Genomic DNA, 21312 nt, shown 5'->3' with positions numbered 1-21312 from the left:
TAATAATTTGATATTTTTTACATGTAGAAATCTGGTCAAGTACTTTGCTGGTCACTGCAAATGGCTGTTTTACAATCAAGTTCTCCTTACGTTTGATAATTGACATTATATTTTCTTTCTTTTGTCTAGGTTGCGGATGGCAAAGGAAAAGGCAAGGATGGCAAAGGAAAGGAGAAACGTCCAAGAAGTAAATCTCCAACAAAGGGTAAAGGAAAGAAGACACCAGAACCTCCGGCACCAAAACAAGGAACAAAGTTAAAGAAACGAGGAGAAGAAGACGAAGAAAACAAGTACATTGGTAAGACTATAATGTACAAACCTTAGGACAGATTCAAGTGAACAAGTCTTGTATAGATCTCATCATAAAAACACTATATCCCAGTGTATATACCTTGGATTGATCACATGTACAAGTCCTAAATGTACTGCAAACTTTTAACTGCTGAATAGTCATTTGTTGGCTGTCATGCTAAAATGGAGATTTGTGATCAAAATTACACACACTCAGTGTAATATATTTACAAAATGTCATGTTACTGTTTTGTTTTTCTAACATCAGCTAGAGGTACACTCCACTGGTAACCTATCCATACATTGTATGTGCACATACATGCAGAATACGCTACTTAATATCAAAGCTGTAGGGTCAATTTAAGTACAAAAGTCTTTGATCAGTAAACTGTCAATAAACATAAGGAGATACTACATGTATAATGACAGTGCTGCTGTCTGTCCTTTGCAACTACCATACATGTCAGGAATAATGATGAGTTGAATGTGAAAAGAGTCAGTTGAACAGAGCAAAGTCAGATATGCATCCAGCTTCCATAAATTTTCAGACTACAGTCTATACATGTGTGCGTTGTCAAACAATAAGACTGGTTGTAATAGACTGATAATCCTGATTGCAGATGATGAGCCAGATGATGGTCCTCAACACTACGTCATCATCACTGGCTTTCCTCAGGCACAGCTGTTACCAATGCTAGCAGATCTGGGTATCAACATCAATTCCATCATCAAGGTTCAGTCGGAAGATTATTCCAGATTTGAGAAGAAAGAGGAAGAGGAGGAGGTAGAAGTGGATCCAGAAGCCCCTCCAAATGAAGGTACGTTGTAATAATGGGTTGCCTGCTTTTAATGATATAGTGACTAGATATGCTGGGTCGCATATCCAGTTGTACATGTACTTTTCACTTCTATTTTCTCCATCAATGGATTTGTTCAAACCATGCAACAGAATAGGATTCAACTTCAGGGTTAGAGAATTGTTTTAAAGAATGAGTCTTGCCTAAGCCTCAATTTCCTCAATATTTGTATTACTACAACTATGTCATTATTAGCTGACAAATGTTAATGTATATTTTTCATAACTAATTGCTGTATTTTATTGTGATTTGTACAGAGGCTGAAGCAGAGAAAGCTAGAACTGAGAAGGCAAAACAGGAGTTGGAAAAGTTCTGGGAAATTCATGAATTGTTGCTACAGAAAGCACCTCCGAACTCCAAGCTCCATGATGTGGCAAGAATTACTTATGAAATTCCAGACAATATCATACCAGAAAATCTAGAAGATAATGAGAAAAAGGTAGATTAAATAACTGTAGCATTTGAATGCATGCATGTATATTATGTATGGGCACAGCACCACAACTAAAATACACTGTAATGGTTCTACTCCGGAATAAAAAGGACGCGATGCGTTCTACTGACTCAGTACGCCCAAATAATCACGTGATGCCGGTACAAACAAGCCCACATGTGTACTAACGCCTATGGAAATACATGTACGTCTAAGCGCGTTTGCGCACATGGCTTTGTTTGTACCGTTGTCGATATGAATTCCGGGTTTGGCCTATTTAATTAACCAAATGATGCTGGATAGTATGATACAAGTAGTAACTGGACATGAGGTTATGATTGGTTATAATTTCAGTGGGAGGGGTTGTCCAGCCTGCAGTTGCACAACTGTCTTGTTAATAAACATCGCCTCTTCCCAGAAAGTGGCAGTGAATGCAGTGCAAATGTGAAGTAAATTCAGCATTTGATGCATGTTTATAGTTCACAAGATTTGTAGCTTTCTAATCACTGCAAGACTTTGCAAAGTAAACCGGTTGCATCCCTTTCTTTATATGTAGCTTCATCGACTGCAGTCACCAGTTTCAGTACAGCCACCATTTTAACATTTTAGATATGCATAAGGGATGTTGCGATATGCTGTGCATGGTAACAGACCTATTGAGTGTAAGTCCCATACGCACAACCATAGACTGAGCAACCCCCTCCATCTGTTAACCTAAGTCTCCTGTAATTCCTCATGAACAGCATAGACAGTAGATCGAGATTGTCATTGTTAACAGAGGACCAAATGATTGTTGTGGAAGGGTTTTTCTGACATATACATTTAACCCATTTCAACAGATTTATAGTTCATTTAACCCATTTCAACAGATTTATAGTTGTTGATTTCATACACATACCATTATAATCAGTATGGTATGGTAATATAGTTTTCATGGTACATGTAGCATTTACAGTCAATGCTATATGCATATTTTGACAATATCACAAATGTGTTTACACTGCAGCTTTAGCTATAATATGTATGCTTTCAATATTTTGTTCTGTCTCCAGACGGACTTTGGTACTGCACTGTTTGAAGACATTGCATGTAAGATGTATGATTTATTGGACTGGAAAAGACAATACCACAACTACCTTGACAACATGAAACTTATTCATGTACCTATTGCTACCGGTACACCACAGATGGCACCAACAGGTATGCTGTTTAAAAACTCCACTTTGGGGGTTTGACAGAGAGTTCGGTGAGACAAATACACCAGATAGACTGGACTGGTGTTCATACCAAAATGTGCAAAGATTAAGAAGCTGACAAAAATTATACAGTGTGGTGAAAGTACATCTACTGTCAGTATTCCTATGTAATATTTTGATGATTGGATTGTTATTTACATATTTGGCCAGTATTTGTTTTGACTGTGTGAAAATGCATTAACCCTTTGAGTATCAAGGTCAATTTCTTTGCCTTTACAGAAGAACAGCAACATCATTTTTAGATCTAGAAATTTTTTAAAGAGATTTTCCCTAAATTTTGATCAAAATTTGCAGCCGATGAAAAGTTATGTCCATTTTGGTCCAAACCTATCAAAAAATTCACAGAAAAATTTTAAAAAAATTGGTAAAATATTACACTGAAATTTTGATGGGAAAAATTACAGCTCTCAAAGGGTTAAATGTGACAGTCAATCTGAGAAACAACTGCAGATGAATTAGTAAATGCATTTGTGCATGCTTTCAATTCACAAATTCAAATCTTATTATAAAAAGTGCATTGCTGTTGATGTACCATTGGCTATTCATTACCCATTGTCACATTGCTAGCTGTATTTCAAATCTAAGAAAGACAATATTTTTATGAATTTTCCCCCAATTTTTTTCCCCAATCTGAGAAACTGGCAAATGCATTATGCTTTTGATTCACAAATTCAAATCTGATAATTAGAAATTCATGGCTATTGATGCAACATTGCTATATATTGCCCATTTTCATATGTATTTGGTGTACTAGTATTTCCAATCTGAGTTACACAATATTTTCATGAATTTTTCCCCAAGAATGAGTTGTTCATTGCTGAACATCACACATTGTTTTGAAATGCATGCAATTTCACTGTTAGCTTACACTGTACATCTATTCACTATACACAGTATACACATACATGTATCAATACATGCCATGGACCATAGACAGCAGGGGGGGCCCCTCTCTACTGTCTATGCATGAACTAATCTCATCACAAGACACAGTCTATTATTTTCCTCACCATATAACCATAAATGTCAATCATTCCGTGTACTTTTCCAATTTAGTGTCTAGTTACATCTCAGGCAGATATCTCCCAGCAGGTAAAATGCTCTCCAAAAGCCAACCAATGCTTTTATTCTATCTTCCCCCGATTTTGATTTTTGTGTGTATTTCTAAAGCATTAATGACCAATCTGTGGTAACCATCTAGTATTGATAGTGCAGTGCCGTGTCTGTCTGTCTTTCTCAAATGTTTAACATGTTGCAGACATCTATGGTCTTTTTTCACAAAATTAATCATTCTTTGTTTTTGATTTTACATTTTAATGTGGATACTAATTAAGCTGTCAACATCCCTAGAAAAAGCCACTGAGAACACTACAGTTTTTGAAATGTGACATTCATCCTTTGTTTTGAGATTTCATCTCTAGTACTAATACGATTTCTCTGGTATGCATAGGTACAAAGTTTAGATCTGTTGAAATGAATATTGAAATCATCTATTGAAATGACTAAACAAATGCCACCTTTCAAAAGCTTCTCATACCATCACCATCCTTCAAAAGGATTACCATAGATACTTTACTATACATGTGCAAATATTGTGACATCAAATGCTGTCAAAGTGTTAACACATTATTCTGAAATATTTTTCTTTGTTCAGCAAAGGAAAATATGAGTGACGTTATGACTGTGTCACCTGAGTCCAAGAAAGTAGTGTTACTATCAGTAACATTGTTATTCCATCACTCATATTTTCCTTTGCCAAATTAATGTAGAAAATAACCAGGGAATACTAAAGTTATATCACATGCTAAAAACCAAGATTTTAGACTTCATAGCTGCTTCTGTAATGATACCCATATACTCAGTGACTGTGGGCAAGTTGTCAATCATTTCAATGTGTAGGTCATGAGAGAGGAACCACATGCAATACAAGTATTATCGCCCTGTTCATGCATACCTCAAGTGACATTATACAAACTAATACTGATTTCAATGGTACCGATAGCTCATTAATTCACTACAAACTAAATTACACCATTTAAGAACATGAATCAGCAGAAAGTCTTCAACTAATCAATATAGGAGTATTCAAGTCATTACAACGTAGAAGGCTTAACTTAAAGTCCCAATGCAGTGCCCGGGTGTTGTTCTTGTAGTGGCTATAGTGTACATGCAGGTTGTCAGGTCTAGGAAGACAAAACTAAAACAAAATGACTCATAATTTACCAAGTATAGAATTACTTTGTTAGATCATTGATAATTTTGACTGATGTTTATGAAATGATAAAATTTTGATCCCAGGTGAATATTAAAGCCAGCTGCCTGTTGTCATTGTCTATTGACAAGCCAATAGATAATAAATGTAAAACAGTTCTGATTCAGTGAAATTGTAGAAGCAGGTTTTTGTAAAATAGAAGGACCTGCCTGTAGACTGAAAGATCTGTCGCTTGAGGGTGCTGTCTACCGGTATGCTCCCCTGAGAGGGGGAGCAGAGGGTGCTGTCTATGCTCCCCTGAGAGGGGGAGCAGAGGGTGCTGTCTATGCTCCCCTGAGAGGGGCAGCAGAGGGTGCTGTCTATGCTCCCCTGAGAGGGGCAGCAGAGGGAGCACCCTCGAGCTTCAAGTCTAGACCTGCCTGTAAATCTGGTATTTTGTTGTCAGAGGACAGATTAGCATAACAATCTCCCCTATTTTTCAAAACTTTTCAATGTCTCACTGATAGTCTTGTGTTTCTTTCTTGATTCTCATTGATTTTGAAGTGCACATCCCTGTCTTCTGTCAGTTCTGATGAATTATCTTCTCCTTGCATGCCACTTGTCAGTCTCAATATAGCATTCAAATTGTTTATGACAAACAATGTCAAAGCCAAAAGTTGACCAAGCTTGCATAAAATGGAGACAAGATCATTCTCCTCTTTCCAAGGTAGCTGTTCAGTACATTTCTGGTATACCTACATGTACATGTAGTGTGATAAGTAAATTTTATAGTACCGTAATATGAAGGCAAATTTGAGCAGTGCCAAGTCAATGCATCTAAACCCCATTCATTGTATTTTTTGATAGACAGTCATGTTTCCCAATATAGCATGCTAAACTGACACGTATTTTGTACATGTAAGGTCAACATCAACATTACCAGAACCTAGTTGGTAATTTGAGAAGACATATAAGTATGTACAAGATGTTGTCAAAAGTTCATCAGATATTGAGACTGGCAAACTGTTATCCTCCCTTCACACCAAGTCTTTTTTTAACATTTCTCACTACTTTTTCTTTCCTTGCCATCCTTGACAACCAGGAGTGAGTTTTGGTGGTGGCCACAAAAGTAAGTTTGCAGTGGAATAATGTTCACTACTTCCTTAAAATAGCCTTTTTAGTTTGTAATTCAGGTCGATACTTTAACACGTATCAACATGTTATTCCATACACATTGTTGATATATACAGATACTCTATGCCTCATTTTCAACATCAACATAACAGAACTCATATGTCAGCTGTCCATACATTTGCTCACAACTCTGTAAGCTTTCATAGTTTTGCAAGGTTTCCAATCATTAAGTTGCTTCTTAAGTTTTGAATATTCAGGTAGATTTTACAAAGATAGCATGCCAAGACCATCACCTCCCTTGATGGTCAAGGTCAACCATAGCAAGTAGAGAATACTATTTTAATTTTGAAGCAAGTAAGCTTGTAATCTTATATAACAAACTAACTCTGCATACAGTAGTGCATTTAGTAGATAAAAGTTCAAAGCATAAAATACATTGTAAAGCAGGCTAGTCCATCATGACCGTAAAAATGCTATGCATATAGTAATTAGATAAAATGTATAAAATATCAAGTTAACTTGTCAAGGATCTCAGTAGCATTAATAGAATAAATTAATAATAACACTTTTTGTCCAACCATTAAATGTTCATGTGATATTGTCAAGTTGGACAATTACTAGTAATTCACATGTCCAAAGGCAATAATGGCCAGTAACTCATTCACATGTACCTACTACATGTATTTCATGCATATCATTGTTACATTTAACCAATGCTATCATTCCCTTCATTGCAATTGCTTGATACATAGTCTATGCTATAATATTTGCTATGTACACGTGCTTATCATATGCTGTAGTTCTGCTGTATCTTAAAGTAAAAAATAATGTGTCTTGCAGTAAGCTTGCAAAACTGTGCTAAGATATTGGTCATTGATCATTGTATGTAACTTGTATTTAGAAATACAAAGCTGCTGTACAGGATATAATAATGCTATCAACAGAACTACATGTTTGGTCATTTTTCTTGGAAATTTGATGATTTACAAAAAATACATTTGCATAGTGTGTACATGTTCCATGGAACAGAATACCAGATCTCGTACTTGGAAGTTGTAATCAAGAAAGCCAGAATGTAAAAAGTTAGGCTAAATGATATTTACTGAGCTCTTTATTTTACAAAGCATAATCAGCATTTTCATATTGTATGTAAATTGTGTGACATTTTTGGCTGAATTATATGTTCTGTATGTTGATAGCACCATTGTTATCCCAGGGAAAATAAGAATGATATTTGTTGTGTGATGCTTAGTGCATCTATTAATGTTAATGTTAATGTTATTTGCATGCATGTTGATATAAAGCTATGTTTTTCATTGCCATACATGGTCCTGTGTTAGTCCCAAAGTGTTTACCCTGACATTCAGAATGTTGCTAAATATGTCTATGTCACCGGAATGCTTCACATTGAATGTCAACAAATTTTTCAGTAGGATTTTCTGTCATTTAGAGCATGCTATTCTATTAATACAGTGTAATCTTTCACAAAATAGTGATTTTAATGCATTCACATTTCAATTGAAATGCATCACAAAGGAACTCGAGGTGTACAAAGGCGTAATAGCCTTCTGTCTGGTATCAGTTAAGTGTCCTTAATGCATGGTTTATTTACTACTATGCCAACAGCTTTTACTTGGTTTACTATTCTTTGTTTTATCACAGACACAATTTGCAGTTTGCAATGTTTGCTTGTCCTCTTGAAGCAATACACAGTGTTCAAGCCCTAGTACATGTGTATCTTTTTCTGCAATTATTTTCTGATTTGCATCAAATGGAGTCTGACTTAAAACTACTTTCAGATAGAAATCAGTCCACAATACATACTGAATAGGCAGACTTTACACATATGAGTGGACTTGTCAAGTTGTAACATCAATGCCTGTTTTTAGTGTGCAATTTGAAACACTGAAATTTACTGAGTAGTCTTTCCTTTACCATTAAAAAAGTACATTTTTATAACATATATCTCTTCAGCAAAGTAATTCGCATACACATTACTGATATAGTGATAAGATTTCGGACATACTAAAATGAAATGAATCAAAAATGTATCTTTTATGTATCACCGTTACCAGGGCTTGAATATATTTCTTAAGTGTCAAAGAAAGAATATGGAAAGAAGCATAATTAATCAGAAACAGCCTCCTCGCAACCAACAACAAATATCACAATGTGTGAAATCTGTGTGATATTAATCTGGCAGATTTGGACAGCACAATAACATTGACAGTGATATAATCAAGACAAGATAACCACAGCCTCTCACATTCACAAAGCTCTTTCACAGCCAGCAATAACACATTGCACTGAGTGGGTGTGTTGCTTATCTTTCTTAGAATTATTTTCCTTGTATAACATACAAAACTCCTCAAAATTTCAGGCCAATGAAGGTATCCTACAGAAAGACCATATCACTATATTTATTACATGTACCAAATTTCCTGACTCAACTTTGATAACAAATTTGTTTACAGCTGTATCTGAGGTGCAGTCTGGTGTGTCCATGGCACCCCCTGCTGTACCGTTTGCAGGAGGGGCACCGACAGCATCACTGCCTACTGATGTTACTGGAGCACAGCTACCACCACCAGAGACTGATATGAGGTATTACAATGAACTCATGAATGCTGTACCCCAGGAGAGTATTAGTGTACCATTGGTAATGCACTGTATGCTAGAACAGGTAAATAAAGACACGTATTGTCTTCTCCATAAACAAGGACACTTTGCCCATCATTCCAGTCTGTTTACTGAATATAATCATATAGCTAACTTTTAAGCTATCACCACAATGCCTTGTAAACTGGCCCACATACAATCACTATTATTAACAATAGCTTCTGGCAAAACCATATTGGAAATGGGGTTAATGTTTTAACACGTTGGTCCATAGTTTGTTCACCATGAAATATATAATATCATTAAGGCATTTGTCCTAGTAAGGAGTGTCGTGTTTGTAAGAATCTGGAGAAACACCTAAGAAATCATTACAGTTTAGGTGATTTGAATGATTAATATGTGAGTCATCTTGCACCATGGGTTATTAACTAACGTATACATATGTCACTTGCAAGAGCTCTATCTGCTTGGTAAAAAGTTTATAGTTAAACAAAAAGAAAAAATTATAGTTAAACGTTGAATTATGCTTGATTAGATATTGTACATACTAAATGGGTACATTACATGTCATACGGTCAATTTTCAAACAAAGCAATAGTATTCATAAGACAGGCACACATCCATTATTCAGACTAACGTCAATGCAAATGTTTGGCAGAACACTGATGAGTCAAAATGGCAGAACATTACTTTAGTGTTCACTATATGTATTTCATGAACTATTCTTTTCTGCATGAATTATTTATTGGGTTATAACCAAAGCAAATATTAATTGGAATCATTGACAAGACATTATGGTATCTGTGAAAGCTGTACAGCTGAAATTCTGCAGAGTACATGTAATATATTCTCCGATACCCTCAATGTCCATACAGACTATTGAAAACAATGGAATTACCAGTAAACCAAATTTCTGAGGAGGATAGTCTAACTGTCTTGAATATGTTTTTTATCAGATTGTAGCCACAGAGGAAGAGAAAGACCCACCTAGTGAGATTCCAAAATCCCCACGTGACGATGGCGTGGACCATGCCCTGGCTACTCATATATCAAACATGGCCATGAAATTGGGACTTAGCAAAGATGACAAAGATGTAAGTTTCAGCTGTTTTTGAAAAACAGAAATTGTCTCAGAGAGTTACAGGTTACATTGTTGCATTCATCACTGCTTGCTTCTTATGTTTGGTTATTGTTGTCTGAAATACTACGCTAATGACTTCTCATAGATGAATACTGCTTTGTCTGTACATCAAAGAATGATGGATTGGAGATTCACTGATTCAATGCTTCTCTTAACAGGCACTGAAACAAGAATTTGAAATATCAGAGCAGAAAGCAGAAGATGATACAAAGAAACCTATTTTGTATCACTTTGGTGACAACATTGCAGGTCGTTTACATCACTTGAAGTCAGTCAATGGTTTCAATCCAACAGAAGCTGAAATGCAGCTCCTGGATTTCACTCCATCAGCAATGCTGCGTGAATTCACCCGTCCATCACCATCTGATGTGAAAGAACGAGCTGCCCGTTTGCAGGAACTCATCCAGTATTGTGCAAGTGGCAATCTTTCACAGTCAGAGATAAACCGTGCATTCAAACAATTTGTGTTTGAAAGTCTGGAGTTGAAGTCAACGGATGATTTTGGAAAATTGACATCTGGCAAACAGTCTGAATTGATTCCTTGGGATGATCCTTATCCATACTTCAAAGAGATGAGAAAGATAAGCTCAGAGGCAGGATCTAGATCAGACTCTGTCAGCAGTGGTAAATTACTGGAAGCTATTTTAGAACAAGATGATGCAGGCAAAGGTAATTATTCCATGAGGATTTTTCTATGCTGAACACTTATACCTGAATACTCCAAATACATAAGATGAAATCAACTATTTTTACCTATTCATTATACTATGTCACCTGACAATTTGACATTATTCTGCTCCAAAGATTATAATCATTCATTTCATGATATTTTCATGATATCAGAACACAGAATATTATTTACATAAAGTGATTTGCCTTCATTTTCCAGACAGTGAAATTTACAACTTGTAATGTTGTTTGTGATATATATATGTTATTCGGTCATGATTGGCAATGGTGAGGATGTTAATGATGACACTTATGATAATTATGATGACAACAATAATCATGAAATTTGTGACCTTGAATGATACCTGTAGAAATGATGTTCTTGGCAATAATTGATTGTTATTTTAAATCAATCACCTAGCCTCCCCAGTCCGTCCAGGTTCAGCAAAGGCTGCTTCCAGACAGTCTTCCATAGCAGTGGATAAGGAAGACCAGGATAAGACATCTCCAGCTGCTGCTGAGAATTCTGGCAGTCAGCCTGGATCAAGACCTGGTACTGGAATATTACGGGCATCAAGACAAGGATCTGCAAGTAGTGCAAAGTCGGCTAAAAGTTCAGGTAAAAAATATCATTTTTCTTATTGCAGTGTCACTCACATTTTTTAAAAATCTGCTGTAACTATACATAACAAGTATACGGAATAAGAAATCATATACCTGTAGTGTGCAACATTCTGTAACACTCAACAATTGCAAGTCACTCTGTCATACATCTTTCTGCAATGTAGCAACTTGAGTGTGTATCATCACTGTTAGTCACTGTCATTCAATTCATGTTCAACACGCATTTTAAAGCAATATTCACCTTCATTTCAGTTTATCATGCACATACATGTAAATACAATCAAAGCAAGATTCTTCATTCAAACTCCTTTCCATTCAGTAACACCACCTATCAGATAAATCTTCTTTCACTTGACATGATATATGTATGATTGTTTTTCAGATTTTTCTAGTTCTGAATCTGATGAACTTCTTTTTCTTGATGATGAAGGTATCACCTTAACCTCTCTGATTATCTCTTTCTCACCTTACTTACACACTCTCTCATTTCTTCTCTGCAACTTCCTTGTCTAATCATTAGTTCATTTGTCAATGCTCAATTCTATACTCTGTATTCCAAATTTTCTCTTGTCTTTCACACAATATCACATTGACAGCAATGTCAGTTTCAGTAAAGTTTCCAGATGTATATCTTCACCCATCACAATCCATAAAGCAAATCATATTCCATGTGAATTCTAGAATCAGTATTGACGTATACACATCTTGGTTCATTGTTTCATGTTTCCTGTATGCATTGTGCACTATGAAAAAATTAGTGTATATAGGGTTTTTCTGAGAAACATCCCCTGAAGAACTTCAATAAATTTCCAAGTCAAATGTTTTGAAGATTTTTTCAATGTTGAACATACATCACACTGCTTGTGAAGCATTCCAAGCGTGTAACATACCATACAGCAGTCACTTCTCCAGATTTGTCTCAAACTTGAATCTCAAAAAGTGAAATAATAAGAAATTATTCAATATTACGGAAATGATCATATTGTACTATGTATACATGGTTGGTAGATGCAAGGTGTTGTGAGAATGAGCTAAGAACACAAAACCTATGTTTTCAAACTTTTCTGACTTCATAAACAAGTCAGTCAAGTTTGTATAAGCAGACTGTATCAAATATGTTGTTATTAAGGATCAGTGTGATTTAGTTTTGATAATCCAATTTCTTCATTAGAATACTTTAGTAATGTATCTGTTCTGTAATTGTACAGTGGTAGACCATTTCAAAGCTCTTTACCAGCATATCAGTGACAAGGCAAAGAGTTTGCCTATGATGTATTCCAATGACACACTATCATGCAATGAATGCTTTACCAGACCACTGGTTCATTTGTGCTGTTTTTGTTCATCCTGCAATACTCTACAATACTGCCAACACAAGATAGGTTTAAGCTACAACACTGGCAAGCTGGTAAGAAGCTTTGAAAGCCTGTGTATAATAGTTGATAGGAATCAGTCAAATTTAGTCAAAGACAAGTCTTCCATATCCAGAAAACCCTTTTTACAACTATATATTTTTATGTAATTAATTTGTTATTAGATATTATTAGTTGATTGATATACTTATAAGTGTTCCATAGACGTCAGAAATGATCAGTTACTCCTTTGGACATATTAAAATATCAGTTGATACATTAGTTACCATGTTAGTCATATACAAAGGAAAAGTACAGCGTACATATATGTAATTCAACTATTTTGATCTAATATAAATCTGCATGTCATATTGGCTGAGTGATCTAAAATCTTGCATGTGTTTTGTCAAACTGTAATGTTAGAATGCATGAGTTTAAATGTACTTCTATGAATGATTCTGTATACCATTTTCACTTTTCATAAACTGCTCTCTCAAAACTACCATACACTTTACAGGACAAGAAGGTATTGGTTCAATGTTTAGATCTGTTTTTTGTGTTAATTGCCACTGTTGTCTGCAAGCTGCACAGCTTCCCAACTTTGTTGTTAAATGTTCACCGTACAGCCAATCACAGCATGTCTTGATGTGTTGATGCTTGCATCACAGCTCTCCAAAGTGACTTTGATAACAATAATAAGCTTATCCACTATTAGGCATTATTTAAATTGTTGTCTGTTTTAGTGAGATTTCCAGGACAGCTAGGGCAATAGGTGAATGTAATTTTCAAGCCATTGCATTGTATCAATCTATTTAATGATCAAATATTTACTGAAAAGTGTTTAGTGATTAGATTGGAAATGTGAGGTGATAGATTAGAGAAAGTTTGATTTAAAATATTTCACTGTAAATTACAAATGTATGTATGCTTGATGTAAAATAATTGTGTTAAAATTTGATGTAGGTTTTATCCCCAAACAGACTTAAAATACAAATGTGAAAATACATACATGTAATGTATATGGCATAAAGCCTAGATATACTTTTTAATATAGTGAGAATATGCAATATTATGTCTGTAATGCTTTTTTGCACGAATGCATGTTCCCCATGACACCACTATACACATGTAATTTACTGCATTTTTGTCGTTTGTGGTGACAACTGATGCATGCTGCATAGCTTGTTTTACTGTTGATTTTGATGCCCATATGTGCATGCTGACACTAAGCATGAAATTTTACCATGCAAAGTATGTGTGTACAAGTACCCACAGCATTGAAAGTACTGAATTGCAGTCAGTGTTGATATGTTGAGGCATAGACCCTTTACAGGGGGGTGCAGCTCAATCAATTGAAATTGATTATAGAAATACAAAATTTGGTTCAATTATTTAGACAGACAACCATGTATAATACATCAAATCTGTAGTGTATAGATCAAAATGGAATACCTTTTTCCAAGAATCATCTAGAACACAAGAAAAGTGAATTTTAAGGTCAATTATTAGTTTTACATATTAAATAAAGTGTAAGGCTTGATATCTTACATGCAATACCAAGACAAATACATGTACCTTTTCTAGAAGAAATTTACCATCCTGAACAAAGATAGTATGATGTAGGTACTGTTTAATAGATGTGTAATCATTAAGAGCTTAACATTCTTGAACCTTGCAAGTTGCATCCCATTTTATTTGTTTACCCATAAATGTAATTAATGATGATAATTTGAATATAGCGATGCTCCCCAATAGTTGCTGTGTCCGAGAGATTCAGTGCTCAGGATGAAGTCGGTATCTGTGTTTGATAAATGGTCTTCACTGACTTCTTTTTCACAGTACATTTTGAAAAAGACGCTGATGGCAAGCCTATTGCTCCCACTGATGAGGTGAATGCAGAGACAGGTTCAGCTACTGTCAAAGCTGAGAACCAGGATGCAGATGATGAGAGATCTCCATCTGTTGTATCTGGTACAATCAGTTTTAGTGACATTGCTGACACACAACAAAGAAATTTAGATGACTGGTGTTATGCAGAACATTTTGAACCACATGTTTTACTTCAGGTATGTATATGTAACTCTTTTTCATTGATATTATTTCTAACTTACCAGTGTGTCATCGTTATAATTACATGAAATTTTACTGCTCTGAGCAAACCTGAATAGTATGTACCATTTGGTATCACAAGTTACTTACTATCTGTTAGTTACAATACTTGCATAATGATTGTAGTTTTAATAATCCTGTACTTTGCAAATCCTTAGAACGGACTCATAGAGGACAAATTTGGTAAACCATTACAAAATTACAATGAAATTACGAAGGAGAACTGTAATGTTGAAGCTTCACTATGACAGGAACCCAAGTACATCTACAAGAGAGTGTAGCAAATGCATCAGAAATTATTACAGCATTTTCACCATTAGTACAGTTATACATGAACTTCAACATGTTGTCACAGAAGGATTCTAATATTGTTTCCAATGTGGCAAGCACTGCATGGAATGAAAGTTGATGTGTTGAGTTTGAAAGCTAGGTTGCTCTTTACAAATTGATGTCCTTTGTCAAATGATCATACGGTATAAGCCCTGAAGTGAATATTGCATAGTGAAGGACTTACTTTGATTAGATTTGTTGAGAAATCTATGATGTCTGTGACAATGTATGTCTTAATGTGTAAGATATGCAAGAGAAACATATGATGTCAATATAATTTTGTTATTGACTTTCAGGTTCTTGAGAATGCAAGATATATGTATCCATACATGGACACCTATTACCATAAGAGAGACAACTCATTGTTAGTTGTCATGCATAATCCTATCGGCCCTGATCTGAAAACATTTGAACCCTGGGACACACAATTGCACTCTGATGTGGGCTTTAGGTGAGTAAATCAACAATCAACAAACAATTATGCACATGCAAATGTAAGTTTACTTAAACAGAAAAAATCCATAATATTTTGTAGAATATTTCATCTTAGTTCAGGAGGATGTGTTCAAATTTGTTTCACACATACATATAGCAACTTCCTCCAACACATATACATACATACTGCAACTTCCTCCAACACAAATACATACTGCACAAAACAAGTGTAAAAATACAACCACACACAGATGTTCACAGTACAAAACATTCTCTTTTTGGCATATACCTAGGCTTTAATGCAAGCAAAGTACCTCACAGTTTCCAAACTTTTTTGCTTTATTGATATTACAGAAACTACTTGGAACATGTAGCTGAATCTATTAAAGACTGGACTAATGAAGAGGAGGAGAAATACCAGACAGCATTGAGGGAGGCAGAGGCTGCAGCTGCTGCTGCTACTCCTCCTCCCCCAACTGAAGGCGATTCTCGGCCATCAAGTTCCAAGAGTCGTTCACGTTCACATTCTCCAAAGAAAGATGGTAAAAAAGCTAGGTCAAAATCCCCCAAAGGTACCAATGTTCACTTGTCTATGGAGTACTACAGTAGGAATATTGCTGTTTAACCAATCAGTATCTGCTAATGGAGATATGTATATTGCCAGCGTAATCAAATTAACATCACATGCACATTGCTGTGAAGAGATTTGATAGGCTGCATGCACAAACTTTACTAACAAACCTCTGTGATCTAACTAAAACGTAGATATAAATGAGAACTAAAATACTGATGACTGACGAATATTTACTGAAACTAACCAATCATACGTGATTTCTATATGTCTATTTTATCTCTCCTTTTATAACTGTATACTTCATGTCTCACCAATTACAATTCAAGCCTATATACCGGTATATCCTCTTCCTTCAGGTCTGTTTTTATTACTTTTCATCTTTTTTTGATTGAATATGAATATCTATTTATAAATAATATCAATGTCTTGCCTATATCTGGGTCTACATTCACTTTTAGATACTTCATCTGATATTTAAGAGTTCTTATATTTCTCTTTCTCTCTCTTTTTTCTTTCCTTGCTTCTCCTGAAGACTCATTGTTCAGTATCTTTATATAACTAATAATACTCTAGAAATTAACTTGTCCTTACGTCAAAACTAACCAAATATAACCAAATATTTGTACTTGTCATTTTTGTTTGTATGTCAATAGACTATGTTGTATTGTATGTTAGACACTGGCTTTGATGGTAAACAGCAATATTCTGGGGGTAGTACAAGAGAACTACGATGCCATTGTAGTGAAATTCTCTCTATCTTCACACAAATCTTTTTCATGCTTTTTTCAGTTTCATCTCTTTGAACATTTCAGGACATGAAATCATTTCTTATTTCATGTTCATCTTATAAAAGACTGTACAATTATGTACTTGGTTTGACAAACATAAGGTATCTGGGTAACCAACACAGCTGGGACATTGTTTTCATTATTTGCATGTTACAAGTGAACACCTGGGAATGGCTGGTGCATTAAGTGCATGTGCTGTTTTGTGGAGTGACTTTTTAGCTTTTTTTAATTATAATGATATGTGTGGTTTTTACTTCATGGAACTATGGAAAGTGCAATTCACAAAGAATTTAGAATTTGAAAATGTAGTGCTTGTAAAGCATTGAAGAATTGCTTGTTTGCTTTAAGCTATGACCAATTTTATTGGCTGATAATTGCACTGTTTGAAATGATCATATTATGGTCACCATTAAACATTGTCCATACTAATCCTTGGATTGCAGTCATAGATTTATTAGCAACTAACAATTCATGTGTTTGCTGTGTCCCTACTATTCCAATCATCCACTCCATCAATCTTCACCATCTTCCCTACCAAATCTTGTACATCCTTATGCTGTGAAAGGCAATACATAGGGCAATTGATGTGTGATCTGTAAGCTCTGTATTTACTTCTATGTACCCTACTAGTTTAGTTTTGAAATATAAACAGCATTCTGAAACTATGATTTCCCATGTGAAATACATAACGTCTTTTAAGATATCACCAAAAAACACAACTGCTTTCAAATGTACAAACCTTCTTGTCATAAAACTTTCGTCTCGCTAAATTTTTATATGAAATTTATCACAGAAGCTACTATTATACTGCTTATATAATTAATGTTAGTCTTACCCACATGTTGCTCACGTGACCAGGTATAGTGCCTGCACAACAAATTTAGCTATTTTGTGAGAATATTTTTATTGACATGAAATTTACACCCATAATCTGTTAGTCCAAATCCACACTTGAATGGCAAAGCCTCCAAATATGCACCACATCTACCCTTTCTGTTTCATACTTTATTGGATGTTTAAATTCTAAAATGTTTTATATCCTAGGTAAAAAGAGCGCTAGTCCCTCCAGATCAATTGAGAATCTCGACCCAAACAGTGCAAATTTCATGCGACCAAACTCCATGAAGGCGTGGAAAGAAGAACATGATAGACTTAAAGAAGAAGAGGAACAGAAAAGACTGGCAAAGGAAGCCAAGAAATCCAGATCTCGATCTTCTTCTCCCAAGAAAAAGGATGAAAAAGATGGCAAAGATGGTAAAGGCAAGGAGAAGGAGAGAGCGTCTTCTCGCACCAGTAGTCGTGGTGGCAAAGAAGATAAAGAGAAAGACAAAGACAAAGATAAGGCTCAGGAGTCTAAGTCATTGGAAAGTGTACCAGAGATTACTGAGCCTAAAGAACCTGAAAAAGTCTTTCCCGTAAGTTGATGCTTCTCATTTAAAATCAAACAAACCAGGATGAGTCATTCACAGATATAAATGCTTAGATCTGCCAATGGAATAGTGAACTTCTTTGCCATACTGGGTACACATCAGTCTCATACATTCAAAATTTTCTTATACCATGGACAAGCTCAGTGAACAAGCTTTATGTTTACATTGGTGCAAGTACTTTTCAAACAAACCACTCATCAACTATTGTCTTCACATGTCATGCATTGCTACAATGCTAGTAATAATGATTGTAGACTGGAAGATCCATCGGTTGAGGGCGCTCTCTACACCACCACCACCCCCGTAGCAGGAAGGGAACATATACGTAGGGAGCATCCTCGAGCGACAGATCTTTCAGTCTATAATGATTGTTGCTGTTGAACAAGTTGTGAGATGAAACTATGAAAAAGAATATTACATAATTGGCTTTATTGACTGAGTTACTATCATGGCATTACATGTCAGTTTAGGGAGCTGTGTTGTGGATTTAGCTGTCAACTCCATTGGTCTAGAATACTTGACATACAAAATACATACTATACATCTGAACTTGCATTGAACTAAACGGAAAAAGGAATTATCTGTTAATGTTTCCAGATAAGACATCAGCATTGAAAGAAAATGGAATCTCTGTTTGTTTGTGTCACAACACATCAACTCGGTTTTTTTTTTCAGTTTACTGGTTACAATGTTGGTAATGACCTAATCCATGCCAGTGGCATTGTTTCAACTCTATTTCCATCTGATGGTGGTCAAATTAGAACTGAGAGAACTGAGTTCATTCAAGGTCAGTGTGTACATCATCTATGGCAGAAAATTTATTGTCAGTGAAGTTGTCATGCATTGTCATGCCATGCTATAGGGTTTTCTAGGCAAATAATCAAAATCACTTTCAATGAACAAAATAATGGCTTTGTGACTACCAGCAGGTTTCTTAGCTTTTAAAATCAATTCAAGAGTTGCTAGAAAACCTTGGTGAAGTTAGCAACATAACAAAACAAAAAATACTGTACTGTGAAGTCATTTCTTGCATCAAAGAGAGCTAAATGTCTGTGACATCTCCATACTGATTTGACATTGCATCACATCTTAGATGTTACATAATTCTTAGAAAGTCTACATAGCACTGTCAATTTACTATTCTTGACTACTGATTAACAGGCCTTGCATGTGTGGTCTTGAAATGTGCGACTAATGTTTTTTTATGAGTCCATGATTGAAAGATGTCAAGAGTAATCAACCATACATGCCATAATGGAAGTGTTTACCAGGTAAATTTCACTTAAACCTTTATACAGTACTTCACTGTCTTCCATAGTCTTCAATAAATCGGTGTATCAGGAGAATTCTTCATACATAATGTTATCTCTGTCTGATTTCCAGGCCCAGTATTTGTGAAGACATCAGTTCTGAAGGATGGACACACATTTGTTATCCATATCCTGGAACCTAAAGAAGATGCTATAGACGAATGGGAAGAACCTACAGAGGATGAACCTGATAGTGTCAGAGAGAAAGCTGATGATGAAAAATCAGAGAAAGTAGAAATAGAAGAGACAGCCAAGGAAGGTCGGTTGATCTACTAATATATTTATTTTCCCTCCCATGATTATTTCATCCTCTGTAACCTTCAGAAAATACGTATCATAGTCATGATGGATTCTCAACTCAAGAATCATTATAAAGCATTTAGCATATACTCATGAAAGTCCTTGACCAGAACACTGGCACATGTAGTACAATCATCTTTTGTACCGAGCATAGGTACAAATATATATTAGTTGTTGTGTTTCATTCTGGTTGTTGTACATCATACCCAGATCATCACAGCATGGTCTACCAGTGTATGCTCGATACAAATGTTTTATGTTTATTAAAGATAGAATTGTGAGTAAATTAAAATCAGATAATGGCTGTTGTATCAATGAAGTTCAGAATCTGATGTGTTTTTTTGACAACCATTCAATCATAGCAAGTCATATCTTTTGTAGTTCATTTCACGTTATCATTTACCAGTATACGTCATGACTGCCCTCCACAAATCAGTAATATATACACAATATTGTTGTCATCAATGCTTAGCCACAAAAATTCATAACGTGTCATTTAAAAGTGGATTTGTTATTTCGTCAAGATAGCTGATTTCATGATTTAGAGTGAAAATCCATCACTTCAAAACAAACACCAATGTGTAGTTCAACTGCACTTACCCCATCTAATTTCAAGTTACCCAATCCTGACACCCTGCATCTTAAGTTTATAATTATAGCATCTCACAAGCATTGTTGTGGCATCACAAACTAGGGTAAATGTTTGTTATTCACTGATTGAATGTCAATGTTTTCCACAAAGGGATAGGCAGGTTTTACATAGATTTGTAATTGTACAGCCATCTGACATTGCCAACTCCATCTCTATCTCTTAATTCAGCCACGGAAGGTGTTGTAGACACTTCCAATGTGGATACAACAGTAGCTGCAGCTGTACAAGATGGCAACATGCAACCAGTAAACAAGAGAAACAGTGACCTAGACACATTGAGCAGTATGTGACAATGTGACCATATCTGTGTTTTTTTTCTCTCTAGGTGTCTTGGTATAAACACTGTGCACAGTAGATGACTAATCATAGTTTTTCATGCTAACAAATCTCACATCCAAATCACGTCCGCTTTTTTGTCACACTTTGAACTTTAATTCAATCGAAAAAGTCGGGCATAACATGAAATTCTGCATGGACGACCATGAAGTCGTTCACTTTACAAGCTCATTTTGTAGACACAATTTGAACAGAGTCAGTGGCCAAGCTACTGAAGATCTCCCAGTGGAATAATTTATTAACATCTATGTTTCTAATGACTTGGCACTGACATATATAAGCATATGGTACCTGTACCTTTTCTTTTTCAGATAGCATGCACCTCATAAGTGAAAGGCTTAAACTTGTGGGCAAACTTTCCTCTAGGAATATTTCAACTAATTTCTTTCAAAATTAGGAATGAAAATCGGGAGTCACTGTGTCAATTTTGGTACTAGACAAACAAAGTGTCCAAGATTTATCAGTATTTGAAATTCAAGAT

The 21312-nt window shown here is 35.4% G+C and overlaps 1 protein-coding gene across 1 annotated transcript in view; it reads left to right on the top strand.

Annotated features, from left to right (window-relative positions):
- Window positions 1–21312, top strand: part of LOC139141741 (sperm-associated antigen 17-like) — a 45778-nt gene that overhangs the window by 6465 nt on the left and 18001 nt on the right. The window contains 18 exon segments of the mRNA XM_070711368.1: window positions 130–298; window positions 912–1109; window positions 1406–1587; window positions 2634–2781; window positions 3894–3929; window positions 6131–6157; window positions 7699–7743; window positions 8637–8845; window positions 9738–9875; window positions 10081–10591; window positions 11013–11210; window positions 14407–14633; window positions 15303–15457; window positions 15796–15983; window positions 17848–18218; window positions 18909–19020; window positions 19617–19802; window positions 20664–20777. Coding sequence (XP_070567469.1) covers window positions 130–298; window positions 912–1109; window positions 1406–1587; window positions 2634–2781; window positions 3894–3929; window positions 6131–6157; window positions 7699–7743; window positions 8637–8845; window positions 9738–9875; window positions 10081–10591; window positions 11013–11210; window positions 14407–14633; window positions 15303–15457; window positions 15796–15983; window positions 17848–18218; window positions 18909–19020; window positions 19617–19802; window positions 20664–20777 — 3214 coding nt within the window.

This window comes from Ptychodera flava, chromosome 10 (assembly GCF_041260155.1).
Source record: "Ptychodera flava strain L36383 chromosome 10, AS_Pfla_20210202, whole genome shotgun sequence".
Taxonomy (NCBI): domain Eukaryota; kingdom Metazoa; phylum Hemichordata; class Enteropneusta; family Ptychoderidae; genus Ptychodera; species Ptychodera flava.
This window is presented reverse-complemented; position numbering and strand designations above follow the sequence as displayed.